At 24.2% G+C, this 13,074-nt stretch overlaps 1 protein-coding gene and 1 long non-coding RNA gene across 2 annotated transcripts; both read right to left on the reverse strand.

Moving 5' to 3' along the window:
• Positions 1 to 4,144: 4,144 nt before the first annotated feature.
• On the reverse strand, positions 4,145 to 4,966 carry LOC145837174 (uncharacterized). The gene is made up of 2 exons (XR_014369925.1): positions 4,804 to 4,966; positions 4,145 to 4,595 (listed from the first exon to the last, which is right to left on the reverse strand). It is a non-coding gene; the product is annotated as an uncharacterized LOC145837174 (long non-coding RNA).
• Positions 4,967 to 4,971: 5 nt separating this feature from the next.
• On the reverse strand, positions 4,972 to 10,841 carry LOC145836905 (uncharacterized). The gene is made up of 13 exons (XM_082944677.1): positions 10,569 to 10,841; positions 9,982 to 10,057; positions 9,526 to 9,661; positions 9,146 to 9,334; positions 8,819 to 8,906; positions 8,351 to 8,632; positions 7,592 to 7,856; positions 7,368 to 7,444; positions 7,169 to 7,270; positions 6,915 to 7,039; positions 5,273 to 5,360; positions 5,068 to 5,108; positions 4,972 to 4,978 (listed from the first exon to the last, which is right to left on the reverse strand). Exons 1-13 carry the CDS (start codon positions 10,839 to 10,841, stop codon positions 4,972 to 4,974), a joined length of 1,749 nt encoding a protein of 582 aa, XP_082800803.1.
• Positions 10,842 to 13,074: the final 2,233 nt, after the last annotated feature.

The following is a 13,074-nucleotide window of genomic DNA, read 5'->3' on the forward strand; positions in this document are numbered from 1 at the left end:
TTGTATTAATGTATATACTTATAAAAAGTTGTATGATCAAAAAGAAAATAGATTTGACATAAAAGTTGCACTAACTTCAATAAAATTTACAAAATAAACTACTCTTTAAAACAAAATGCTTAGCTTACGAAAGAATCATCTAGGGTTTGTTTACACTCATAACTATAAGTTTAAACGCTCACTTTGTAAGACTAATTTAATAAAAAATTGACAAATACCAGAGAGGTATATATTTTTTTTACAAATTAGGTATCAAAATATTTGTTTTAGTGCGCTTTTGCATTGTTGATGACAAATTTTACATCCGGATGATTTCTTTTTCTGTTGAGTTTCTAATATAAAGAACAAACAACTTGTTTGCGGCCCAGGTACAAATATATTCATGTCAAAAAGGTCGTTTTGACACAAAAAACCTTTTATTGGCAAAAATTGATGTTTTTACCTTTTACAGGGATTTATTTTAACATTGAAGTTACAAACTTATCAAACATAATCTTTTTTTCCTATGCTTAATTGAGTTTAATTAAGTATTACTTTGTTTGTTAACTTAACTCTTTTGTAAGACTAAAAGAGAAATATGATCAGTAAACAAGTCAAATTAAAGAAAAATTATTTGTTTTCACTCTATTCAAACACATAATTTAGTTTATTTATTTATTATTTATTCAAAACAAAGGTCAGTAACATTTCATAAATAGAGAGTCGTAATAAAATATAACTTTTCTAAATTTTCTTTTAGGATACTTTAAAACGAATTAACAAATTGTAAGTCTGAAACATAAACTAAATAAGAATAGTAAAAAATTAATTTATCTGAGCATAGTTTTAATGTAATTAAAATTATTAAAATAATCTTAACTTATGTTTTGTTTTAAATAATTTTTTTTTTAAATATTTATATAAATAAGTTTATTATATTACATTTTTATATACTTATTCTATGAATTTTGAATGTAACATTATATGCGAATTATGTAAATAATTACTTGAAATTATCATAGTAAACAAATACAATAAAAAAAATTTAGATTTTGTAAAAATAATGAGATTGCAAACTCAGAAAATTTTAATGATAAAGGCCTCAAAATAAGTTTAGTTAATAAAATACTTAATAACTAAAATTATAAACTCATATTTTTTATTTAATAAATTTACATTGTTTAAAAGCTTCAAGGATACGAAATTTTAACTTGCTTAAACAAACTGCTAAGCTTAAAAACAAAAATTGCTAGAATAAAAAGTTTAGTACGACAAAAAGCTATAAAATTTATTTGTTTTGCGGTTAATGTTTAAAGAAAAAAAATCAATCAAATAAATATTAAACACAAATTGTTTAAACAATGTTTATCTTTTTGACACTAATAAAACATTCGAAGATGTAAAACTTTACAAGTAATTTTTTTAATTACTTTAAAATCAAAAAAAACATAAATTTATTAACATTTGAAAAAAACATTTGAAGGTTTGAAAAGTAGTTATAATAAGCTTAGTTAGTTTAAGAACATCTGTGAATTTACTTTAGTTGTTTAAAAAAACTGTATTTAAAAACTTTTCCTTAACCAAATTCATGCACATAATAAAAAAAATTAAGTAAAAGCTACCAAGAAATCTATGAAATAACGCTTGCGTTGAGTTTACATAATTAAACTTTCGTTGGATACATTTTTCGTTAAATGTTTTGAATACATCAATTTTTACTTCTGTAACGTAAAAGTTTAAAAACTCGCAACTACAACTTCAGGTGTTTTATTTCTTATAAAACTTATTGTTTATAACGTCTATACTTTTAAGCTGTCAACAGATGTAATGCACTTTTTACAAATGACAATTACTCGATAATGTTTTGCTTGCTAATAATTTGTTAGCAAATCGATTCATGCTTAACAAGAGTATTCTACTAGTAGACAAAAGATTAGAATACAAATTTACACCTTGCAATGTTTACTAGCAAATATGTAGATTTTACTAATGAAGTTTAACTAAATGAAATGTTTACTTTTTAATTTCTACTAATGATAAAATCATAACAAATTGAAAACTTATTTTTACAAAAACGTTTTTATGAATAAAATACAAATTATAACATTTTATACTGGTGGAACAAAGTTTAAGAAGAAATAAATAAGCAAAATGTTGAAAACAACTACGTTGTTACTTTTAACTGTTGGCTTAATTTATTATATAGACTCGATTTATCCGAAAAAATTTAAACTAAGATGCGTGTATAAAAACTATTTTATCTTTTAATAAAAACAACGGTTAATCGAAAATTGATTTTTAAAACTTTTTAATTTAAATAATTTTTTAACGTTTTTCAATGGCTGTTTAAAAGTAACATACAATTTTCAAGCGCTTAAACCAAGTTTTTAAGTTGTAAATTTTTTTTTTTTTGAAATATATTAACACGAATATACATAGGTATATGTAAATGTTTTTAACATCGTATATATTTATGACCAAACAATTTCACAAGCTGAAAATTTTCAAGCGATTTACTACTTATTTGGTGTTTCTAAAGTATTTAACTTCCTTTCTTGCTAAATCTACATAAATTATATATTGTTAACAAACACAGCACAACTAATTTTGCTTGTTTGTTTAATAAAAGTTTTACTAAACTAAACTCTTTTAAGCCTTATAACTTAATAAAATATTAAAAAATATTTACAAAATAAAGTTTAATCTAAATTAAAATAATGTAATTTATTAAAAAAAACTTCATAATATTTGTTGCAAAATAAATATTTTTAGCCACTAGTATTAAATTTGTGTGAACTAATTTATTTTGATCTATTATTATTCTAGTTCATTTTTAAAGAAAGAAGATAAATAATTACTTAGTATCTAGAAAGAAACATAAATAGTTTTAAAAAGATTAGAGATGTTTTTTTATAAACGGATTAACTAGTACTTGGTTAATTAAATTGTTTTAACTTGCAACTTAAGAAGAATTAACAACTTTAAATCCCAGGTATAAACCAAAATAATCGTTTTCAACTTTGAAGTGTTTAAGATTAAAAAAGAATTTACATAAACAAGTTTTATAAAAAATAAACTTTAGTAAATAGAAAAAAATCTTACTTTTTTCAAATGTATTAAGTATTGTTGAAGTATTAGTATCTAATTGTGAGTACTACAAAGAATGATATATTGATCATCTGTAAACGTTTCATTTGTTATAAAGTTTTTATAGTTCTTCGTAAAACAGTAACAAAATTAAAAATCCAAGTAGTATTTGTTTCAAAACTTTGTTATTTCTTTTTATAATTTGTACTCAAAGCACTAAACATAGACTTATGCTAACTTTTAGTAATAAAATCATTAAAGTTATTAATTTAAATTAACTTCAAAAACAAAAAACGAACACCTAAACAACTAAAATATAAACATTTTTGATGTTCTAAAACCTATAAGTATTAAAAACAGTCTAACATTAAGTATTTTACAAAGTGGATTCAACTTAGAATAAGACGATACAAATAAACTTGCTCTTGTTTACTTTTATAAACTAACTTGATAAAATCTGATAAACAAAACTTTCATAGAAATCATTTTTTGTTCTTTTTTATATTTAACAGATGTTTGCAATGTTTAGTTTGTTTTAATGTTTTTTTTTGATAATTTAAAACAGAGCTGATTAAATTGATTTTAAGCCTTAAGATGAGAATAAGCACATTTTTATATTTTTAATGCCTTTCAAAAAGTAATTAAATTCAACACTTAAGTTAAAACAATTAAATTTGTAATAATATTTTCAAAATTAAATTGCAAATAAATTTAGGTTCGAATTAAAGTTTATTCAGTCTATAAAGAAACTTTTTAGCTACAATTATTTTATAACGTTTTTCAAAAAGTAATAAAGTTTAAAATGAAAAGTAATATAAATTTGTATGATTGTTAAAGTATATTAGCTTATAACTTGGGTAGTGGTTTATAACCAAAACTGATAATGTTTTATAAAACTGTAAGAATAATAAAGTAAAACTCAACTTAAAAATTGTATAGAAATAAAGAAGTATGTAGTATTGAGCTTTTTGACATAAAAAAAATATATATAATAAATCTTTGTGCATGTTAAATTTTGTATAAAACTATACTGCATAGTAATAATAAAACGTTAAAAACGACAACATTGAACTATATTTTGATAAAATGTAAAAAATGTAAAACATCTTGACCTTAGAGTATATAAAATTAACTATTTTAATTTATGAAAAACACAATCAGTTTAGAGAACAATATTCAAAATTAACGTGTATTATTGAATATAATAAAACTGATTTTAAAAAAATATAATTTGAAAATTAAAACTACCTTACAAAAACTTATATTAACTCTTTTAGACAAAAATAAGTAACTTGTTTTTAAATGTTCGGTTTATTTTTAGTTTAGGACTAAATTGAAGCTTAATTATTTATTTTATATATCGATATTTTTGACTAAGTATCTTTTAATTTAGAACAATTTCGCAGCGTTAGTTCCCACTACAATCTAAATTCAATTTTTCTTGTTCTTGTAAAAGTGGCATGGTCGAATTTGCTGCATTTCTCAAATTGATCATAGCGTTGTAGTAGTTCGTAAAATCTTGATTTTGTCTATAGATAGAATAACTTTAAGATACATTTTGATTATACATAAATTATTTCTTAGAAAAATAGGTCAAGTTTATAAGTGTAAGAAATAACACTCAAAAACGCCAGTCCCTAAACTAGTCAAACCTGGTTAATAAAATAAAACATTTGATTTTCAAATTTCTAAACAACAAAACATATTTCAAACAGATAAGTTAACAAAAAAATAAACCTGGTTCCCTGAAAGTTTCGAGGAGTGTTAGAGTAAGCATTTGGAATTCTAGCTTTATCAAATGAAGTATTATAAAATGGTGGCGAAACGTTAATATTTGCATTAGAAACTGACGGCGGAACAATCATATTAACATTAGAAACTGATGGTGAAACAATCATGTTTGCATTAGAAACTGATGGAGGAACAATCATGTTTGCATTAGAAATTGATGGCGAAATGTTCATACGTGCATGGATCATGTTAGAATAAGCTGAAGATAACACCAATGATCTTGCTTGTTTTAATGATTGTTGTTCTTGTATCTGAATTTTATTAATATTTAAGAGAAAATTCAAAAAACAATTAACTTAAAACTTTCTGTTGATTTATATAGTTAACTTTCTTCTCTACATAATAATTAATCTTAATCATAGTAAAATTAATATTTGAATTGAAATAATTAAAATATATTAAAAACAAGATTTACCGGAAATCCAAGCTGAGAGTTTATGAAAAATGGTATTTTATGGAAACTTTGATTATTTATAACTTCTATTTTACCTCGTCCGCGAGATCTGTTAGTTTTGAAAGCTTATAAAAACAAACATAATGTTAATTTCATTAAAGGTGTATTAGATTCATCAAAAACATTATAGAATATTTTATTTCTATCAGTAGGCATTTTTTAATAAATTTATTTTTTTATATTTGTAATAATGTTTAAGTAATGTCTTTGCACAAAAAGTTCTGCTTATGTTATGTTAACGTTTAAGGCTAGCTAAACTAATATAATTTCAATACTAAAACGAAAAATCAATTACAAAAGAATTAATTTAATCAAAACATGCTTTTGAACAGTTTGAATTTAAGATGGTGATTCAGTTTAATATACAAATTAGAAATAGTTATTTTTTGTATGATTAACGTTCTAGTACACTAACATGCATTTACTAGATTTTAAAAGCTTTTAAAGTTCATGCAAAGTTAATAGCTAAAATAAGCTTTAAGTTATGAATCACACTTTTAAATGTTTTATGTTAGCAATTTAACTGTTTCAAATAAAAATTTTATGACTGTTTATCTATCGGAAGTAATTACTTACAAACGTGTTTATTTTATACCTTTTTAACAGCTATAGAGCAATTTTTGGAATTTTAAAAATTCTTACTCAGTGCGTTTGGTTTTGTTTTTTTCGTCGTATTTTCGCGGTCTTCCGCGCTTCAAATGTCGTCCTGATACGAACTCATCATCGTCAACTGTCCAGTAGGATCCCATAACGTCCTCACATCTTCGAAAGCACTTATGCAGCGACAAGTTTGTTCGAATTGCGCTCTGTATCGTACAAATATACTCCTACTTGTTTCTTTATGTATCGCTTAATTTGTAATTTAAACATAAAGCTATACAATATAGTTAAATTAAAACTTTTTTTTTTGTTTCAAATGTGCTGGAGTCATTGTAACTACATATACTATAGTAAGGTATTTTAGGACAAAAAAAAGTAATATGGAATTTCCTGTTTTAGAAATTTACCATAAAGGCGCACGTTCTATTTGTACTTTAGTTTTATTTTTTTTAAATCATAAGCAATTTTTTACTCAATTTTAGTTTTAATAGTCAAAGTATAAAGCATTTACGTACAGTATTACAAGAGTCAAACATAGTTTTGTATTTAGATTTTAAACAAAACTAACAAACTTAATATTTTTATTTATCTAGAATCAAATCATAACTTAAATTATATTATTTGAAATATAATTCAAAATAAATCTATAAATTATCAGTAAAATTATGTATTTTTGCTAAATGCATATTATCTTAATAACTTTTAAACAATACTGCTTTAAAAAAGTGTACAACTTCTATTTCTTTTCAGTTAAAAACAATTTTTTGTTTAAAAATTTGTCTCGGTAGGTTAATCATTCTAGAAGCAAACAGTTTATGATTCTATTTGTTATCGATGCAACATTAATAACATTCACAAGTGGCAAGCATAACTTTTTGAATCATAACAACACTAAGCGTTGACAAACTGACAAACTAGATCTATGTTCTCTAAACAGATAATCACAATTTCACTTAAAAATCAAATGCGTTAGTGTATGGCGGAGTTTGATTTTGTTGCCTACCCTTGAGTGAGTTTTTGGGGTCTTCTCTTCTGATATTCATCCTCGTCTACGGTCCAAACAGCTCCTTTTACGTCCTCAACTCGAATGAAACATTTGTGGAGCGACAAATTGTGTCGGACAGCGTTCTAACAGGTAACGTTTAAGAAGTAGGAAAATATTTGGTCAAACTTTTTATTAGGCAAGTATGTTGTTGTTTAACTGATCTTAACTTTTTAGAAAAGATAAATTCTTAATTACAACTATTTATTACAAACCTTCCATGTAGGTCCATTCTGCCTGAAAAAGCAAAACTTATTTTGAAACCAATTGTAAATTTCATTCAGTGTCATTTGACGTTCTGGAGTTTGAATAATTGCCTAAATAAGTGTAAATATAATTTGGAAGTTCAAAACTCTAAGTATAAATATGAAACCAATTATATAGTTTATAACAGTTTAAGTTTGAAACGCTTACTTGTCTTATAAGTTGAGCATATGTGTGTTTCGGCCTAATGAAGTTTACTGCGTAGTATTGTGCATTTCTTTCTAAATCTGAACAAAGTGTATAGTATTAGTTATCTCAATAACTATCTTTGAATAGTGTTTATAACATATTTTGATAATTTATTTTAGTAATTTTTACATTAAGAATAAAGTTTTAAGTTTTTTATGTGTTAATTGTGTTACTTTATAGCTTACCAGTGGAAATTTCGTCTTCATTCAAATGAGCTGAATAATTATCATTACTTGCAGATTGCAAAAAATTGTGATTTGTTGCTGAAATGTTGTTTCGCTTTAGTTGCAACACGTCTTTATTTACGTCATCACTTGAAGTTGAATCGATACTGCTGCAATTTTCGGTACATTCGACGACTGAACCATTTAGTTGTTCGTTAATTTCGTTCGACACGCTCGAATGAGCAGTAATTACGTCACAGTTTGGTGTTTGTTGACAGTTTGCACTCTGTGAAAAAAAATTTGAAAATCTATTTTAGACTGATTATACATACGCTGATATTTTGAAATAATTCGAAGTTGACTGGCTTTATTTTGCGTTGCTTTTTAAAAGGAATTCAAAGTTTTGGTTATTTATTAATTTATTTACAACCATAAAAAAACTTTAAAATAAGTAGATATTCATTTTTTCAACTTACACTGAAGTAAACACTTTTTTGATTTAACAACTTTTTATATTAACTTACAATATTAAAATTTTGCAATCTCAAGGTGTTTTTTTACAGTAAAGGCGGGAAAAGGCAACACTTAAATAAAAAGAAATGTTTAGACGGAGTAACATTGATGATACTCATAAGGTACTTCATAAGTAAATAGATACTTGAAATCACGGCTTACTACTAAACTCATAATACGGGATTTATTTGTGTTTTTCGTATATAAGCGTCTGTAAAGTAAAACTTACACAACAACATACTTGCTTTAATAAAAAAGTAATTTTACCTCTATTTTGTTAAAGTTTCTGTTGTACGATGTTAAATCGTGTTGAGAACTTGTTGACATATTTTCAATTTTTAATGATTTGTTGTTTTGAGGTAAACAACTTGTCATGCTCAATCTTAATTCTTCACTTTTGCTTTTATCGAAATTTTTGTCAGTTTTGTTACATGATTGTTGTGATGTTGTTATTGAGGGTTGTTTGTTTGAATCCAGATCGTTAGAAACTGGTTTTGTCAGTTCACAAAATTGCTTCATAGCATTGTACAACTCTTTTAATTCTTTTATCTTTAAGATTTAAAAGGTTTAGATTTTTAAGTTGTGATTGTTGAACAGCTAAAAGCTACAAGTTTGTTTTTATCAGAGCATTTAACGAAAATATATAAAACAACTCCTAATGCTTAATATTTTTTTAAGCTAGCAGTTTTTAATATTATAATAAAATAAACAATAATAATAAACAAAATAATTAACCTGACGTTGTAAATTTCTGATGTGATTTGATTGAAAAGCACATTGTTCTCTGCTACGTTCACTCCAAGAATGTTGTTCATACAAGTGTCTGTTTAAATTAATTTTAAAACATAAAAACGATATGTTTTTAGATATCAAAGTAGTATTCTTTTGATTTATCAAACTTATAATCAAAGATTTTGATTTATAATTGTTTATAATTTTCCTTAACTTAAGTTACCCATCAAAGAGAAAAACTAATGATTCATATATTCTTGAATTTTATTTCATTAACTTAAGTTACACTTTAAAATTCTACTGTTAAGCTACATCTAACAAAACAACTACTTTTTGAAGGTGTCAATATCTTCAAATTTCTGTTCACATTCGATCCATTGACACTTTCCATCGGCATATAACGACTTTATTGAGCATGCAAATGTGTCATTACTACACTTGTTAATTGTTTCTATTTTGTTTGTTTCAATTACATTTTCATGTGGATTTACGCCATTTGTTTTGTGAGTGTTGGTTTCACTGTTATAAACAACTTAATTTATTCTTTAACATTTTGGTTTAAACTTTAAACGTAAATAATATTTTAAAAAAGATTTTATACTTATGAACGTGTTAAAACTTCAGGCAAGTTCTGTTATAAGTTATAATTGTGTAAATATTTATGTTTTTTATATTTTATATAGTCACAACAGATTATTTTATTTACTAACCTAAGTAAAAGATGTTTATTATCACTTGGTGATAGTGAGTTAATTAGTAGTTTCTGATTATAGTTTGCTGTTGTTGATACTTGTGAATGTGTTAAGTTTCCATTAGATGACGTTTTATTTTCTCTTGAGAGCTGTCCTAAACGTTGAAAGAATTTTCGAATTCTAATTTATAATTAAGAAAGAAAATTCTAATATAAGTTTAGGTCTCTAATTGAAATACACTAGCTATTTGAAACTAAACATGGATTTAATTGATTTTAGTTAAAAAAACTAAAATACTAATATAATTTGTTGATACATGTTTACATAGTTAATTAGTTATTAAGTAAAATTTGTTATGTAATGGTTTTAATTCGGCTAAATATGACTAAATGCATAACTAAAATATACTTAAAATAAATAAGATTTGTGGTATATATTACTTAAACAACATTAATCTTTAACTTTTTAAATAACCTTTTAGTAGTTGTAATGCAAGTAGTTGTAACTGTTCTTGACTAAAGTACTGACTAAATTCTTTTACAATATTGTTCTAAAAAAAGTGATTTTTAAAACTTCGAAATACTTGAGAGAAAATCGAAGTCAAAAGTTATTTATCAAATGTCAATCTAAAGTTGAAATAATAAAAGGAAATGGCAATAAAGGGCCGCACCTGTTTATGTACTAACAACAACAATAACCATCTTAAAGTAGAATAAAAACAACAAAACACAAGCGGACAAACAATAACAAATCTATCAAAATGTATTTATTAGTTTGTTGTTAGAGCACGTTTTATGGTATGTTGGTAAGCTACATTGATTTTACAGTTTTGTTATTCAAAAAAATTTTGTTTTTTTTTCAACAGCAGTTTGTTTTCAAACTGATTGTAACCTTTGTTAAGTTTTGTTTTAATAGCCTAAAAGTGTATCAAGTATTCTTAATGTTTATTAAAAGCAAATTTACTAAATATAATTTCTATTTTTCTATTACATTTAATTTTCATAACTTTTAACTATAAAAGCTTTCTTGAATTTCTACAAATTAACTAAAACTAAATAAACCTCTCTAGATATTTCTTCAGAAGCTAATTCTTCTCGTTTAAACTTTTTATTGAGCTGATCGTTGCAATCATTGGTAACAAAATCTTCATCAATTCTTCGTTTGTTGCTCACTTGTTGAGAGTTGTTGTTGAAATTGTTGTTGTTTTTATCTTGCAACTTGGTTACAAGGTTGTTTGTTGCAAACAAGTTGTTGTTGTTTGACAAACTTATTTCTTTATTTTGTATGATTGCTTGTGATTTTGTATTTTGAATGTCGTCTTGACTAACTGGCATTTTATTGATACTTTTGAACATTTACTGGTTTTTACTTCTACAATCATCAGAATAGATTAATAAAATTATAGATAGCTTAAACAATAAAAGCGTTCCCTAAGTACACAACGAGTTTAGTTTAACCTTTTAACCTCATTTGTTACTTTACGTCAAACATAAAATTATAGTGTTAACGTGTTTAGTGCATTATTTTTACAAGAAAATATTGCTTGATATTTTATTTTGATGTTTGAAACAACAAGATAGTCATTTTATCATGTTGCTGTAACTAAAAAATATATTATTTTTAACTAACAATTGTTTTAGAATAACCTGTTTGCATTACTTAATAGATAAATTAAACACTGAACACAACTATTGTATAATCAACTTATACTGAACATACAGCTTAAACTGAAAATCATAATAAAAAAAAAGCAGTATACTTTAAAACTGAATGTAAACGTTAATTTTTAATTGTTTGCATTTTATAATGAATCACAAAAGATGATATAATACTCTATCAAGCAATAAATATTTACACAGCCAAAACCTAAGCTAAATGATACAAAAGACAATCATAAATCATAGAACGACTTTAAGTGCCATTTATGTATTCGTTTCATTAACTTCCGTTATTAAACACTTATCTGTCTAGATCAATTCAATATTGACTAGTAAACACTTTAGGTAATAACTTAAGTATTGAAAAAGTGCAAAAATTATAATCCTATTATTTTTTGTTACAGTCACTGTTTTGTATTAAAACTTAAAAAGTTTTTGAATTTGCTAAGATTTTAAATACTTTATCTCAATAAACAAACAAATTTTATTTATATAATATTAATAAAAGACATATTTTAGCACTTTTACTTAACAACTACATCAAAAAAATCTCTACGGTTTTTTTTTTGCACTGCTTTTACTGTAAAACAATAAAAAAAAACAATTTTTTTTAAGAACTACAAAAAATTTATCTTTTAAAACCGATAAACAAAAATATAAAAACAATATTTTTAAAACTTTAGTGTTTATTTCGAAAATTTGAATAAACTAAACAATATTGTTAGCAATCATATTTAAAAAGCTTGAAATAAAATTCATCAATTTTTTATAAAGTACTTAATTAGTTAAGCGAGCTATTTTTACAAAATAAAAACAACTATGAAGAAATAATTACAAATAAACAAAAATATATGTGGTGACTGAAATTTGGCCAAAAAAAATATTAAGCATAGTCATTTAGTTATTATAAAACGTACAAAACATAGAAAACTTGTAACTCTTTAAAACCCAGACACAAAATATTCACAATGGTTTTAGATAATAAAAAAATTACAAATTTACGTATTCTATTTAGTCAGTTGCAGTTAACTGTCAAGTAGTTAGCAATTATTTTACAACTCACTAGAGTATATTTAGCGTGACGAATATAATTGTTAAGTGTTTAACTAAAAGTTTTTTCTCCTTATTAAGTAAAACGTTTGATCTCAATTGGATTTTTAAAAGTTTTGAAAAGTAAAAATTACAAACATTCTGTTGTGTATTTCTTTTTCTTTGTAGAAAAAAAACTCATTTTTATGAACAAAACAACTTTTGTTAATTTTCTCAGGTTTTTTTTTAACTTAACAATTTAATTGATTTTACGGGAATTAAAAAACTTTATAAAATTAAATGTCTCTTATACTGTATCTCTTAAAAAAGTTAATAGTTTATAAATTCAAGTAATAAATGACGTTTAACTCGAATAACAGTATTTTCTCTAAGTACACAAAAAGTTAGTTTAACCTTTTAAACTTTTTTTATTAAATTATATCAAACATAAAATGATAACAAGAACATGTTTAGGGTACAACTTTTTTGAGAAAAAAATACTTTTTTTTACATTTAAATGCTAACTATAATCTAGGAACATTTTTATTATCAATTGCTGGATTCGTTATAACAACGCCTCATAAACTTAACTTCTAACAAATAGTCAACTTACACAATATGTACTTATAAATAAAATTCTTTTGTTACTAGATAAGAATAGTGGTAAAAAATTTTGGTCAAAACAAAGTCTAAGTAAAACAATAGACTATTTAAAACTTAAACGTTCTTTTTGACGTCTAATTTTCTAAATGAATCACTAAAGATGATATAATGCACTATCAACACAATAAACATTTATACAGCTCAATGCAACAATACAGAACTATGACTTTTATAATAAAGACAGTTGGTAAATAAATTGGAGTGCCATTTATTTGCT

The sequence above is a fragment of the Thalia democratica genome, chromosome 5, assembly GCF_965202585.1.
Source record: "Thalia democratica chromosome 5, ktThaDemo2.hap1.1, whole genome shotgun sequence".
NCBI classification, from domain to species: domain Eukaryota; kingdom Metazoa; phylum Chordata; class Thaliacea; order Salpida; family Salpidae; genus Thalia; species Thalia democratica.

Coding starts and splice junctions, on each gene's coding strand:
- LOC145836905 (XM_082944677.1), bottom strand. CDS start 10,841: ATGCCAGTTAGTCAAGACGACATTCAAAATACAAAATCACAAGCAATC. Junction 5,361..6,914: donor CCCCAAAAACTCACTCAAGG/GTAGGCAACAAA, acceptor CAAAACTAACAG/ATCTCGCGGACGAGGTAAAA. Junction 5,109..5,272: donor ACTCTCAGCTTGGATTTCCG/GTAAATCTTGTT, acceptor AATAAAATTCAG/ATACAAGAACAACAATCATT.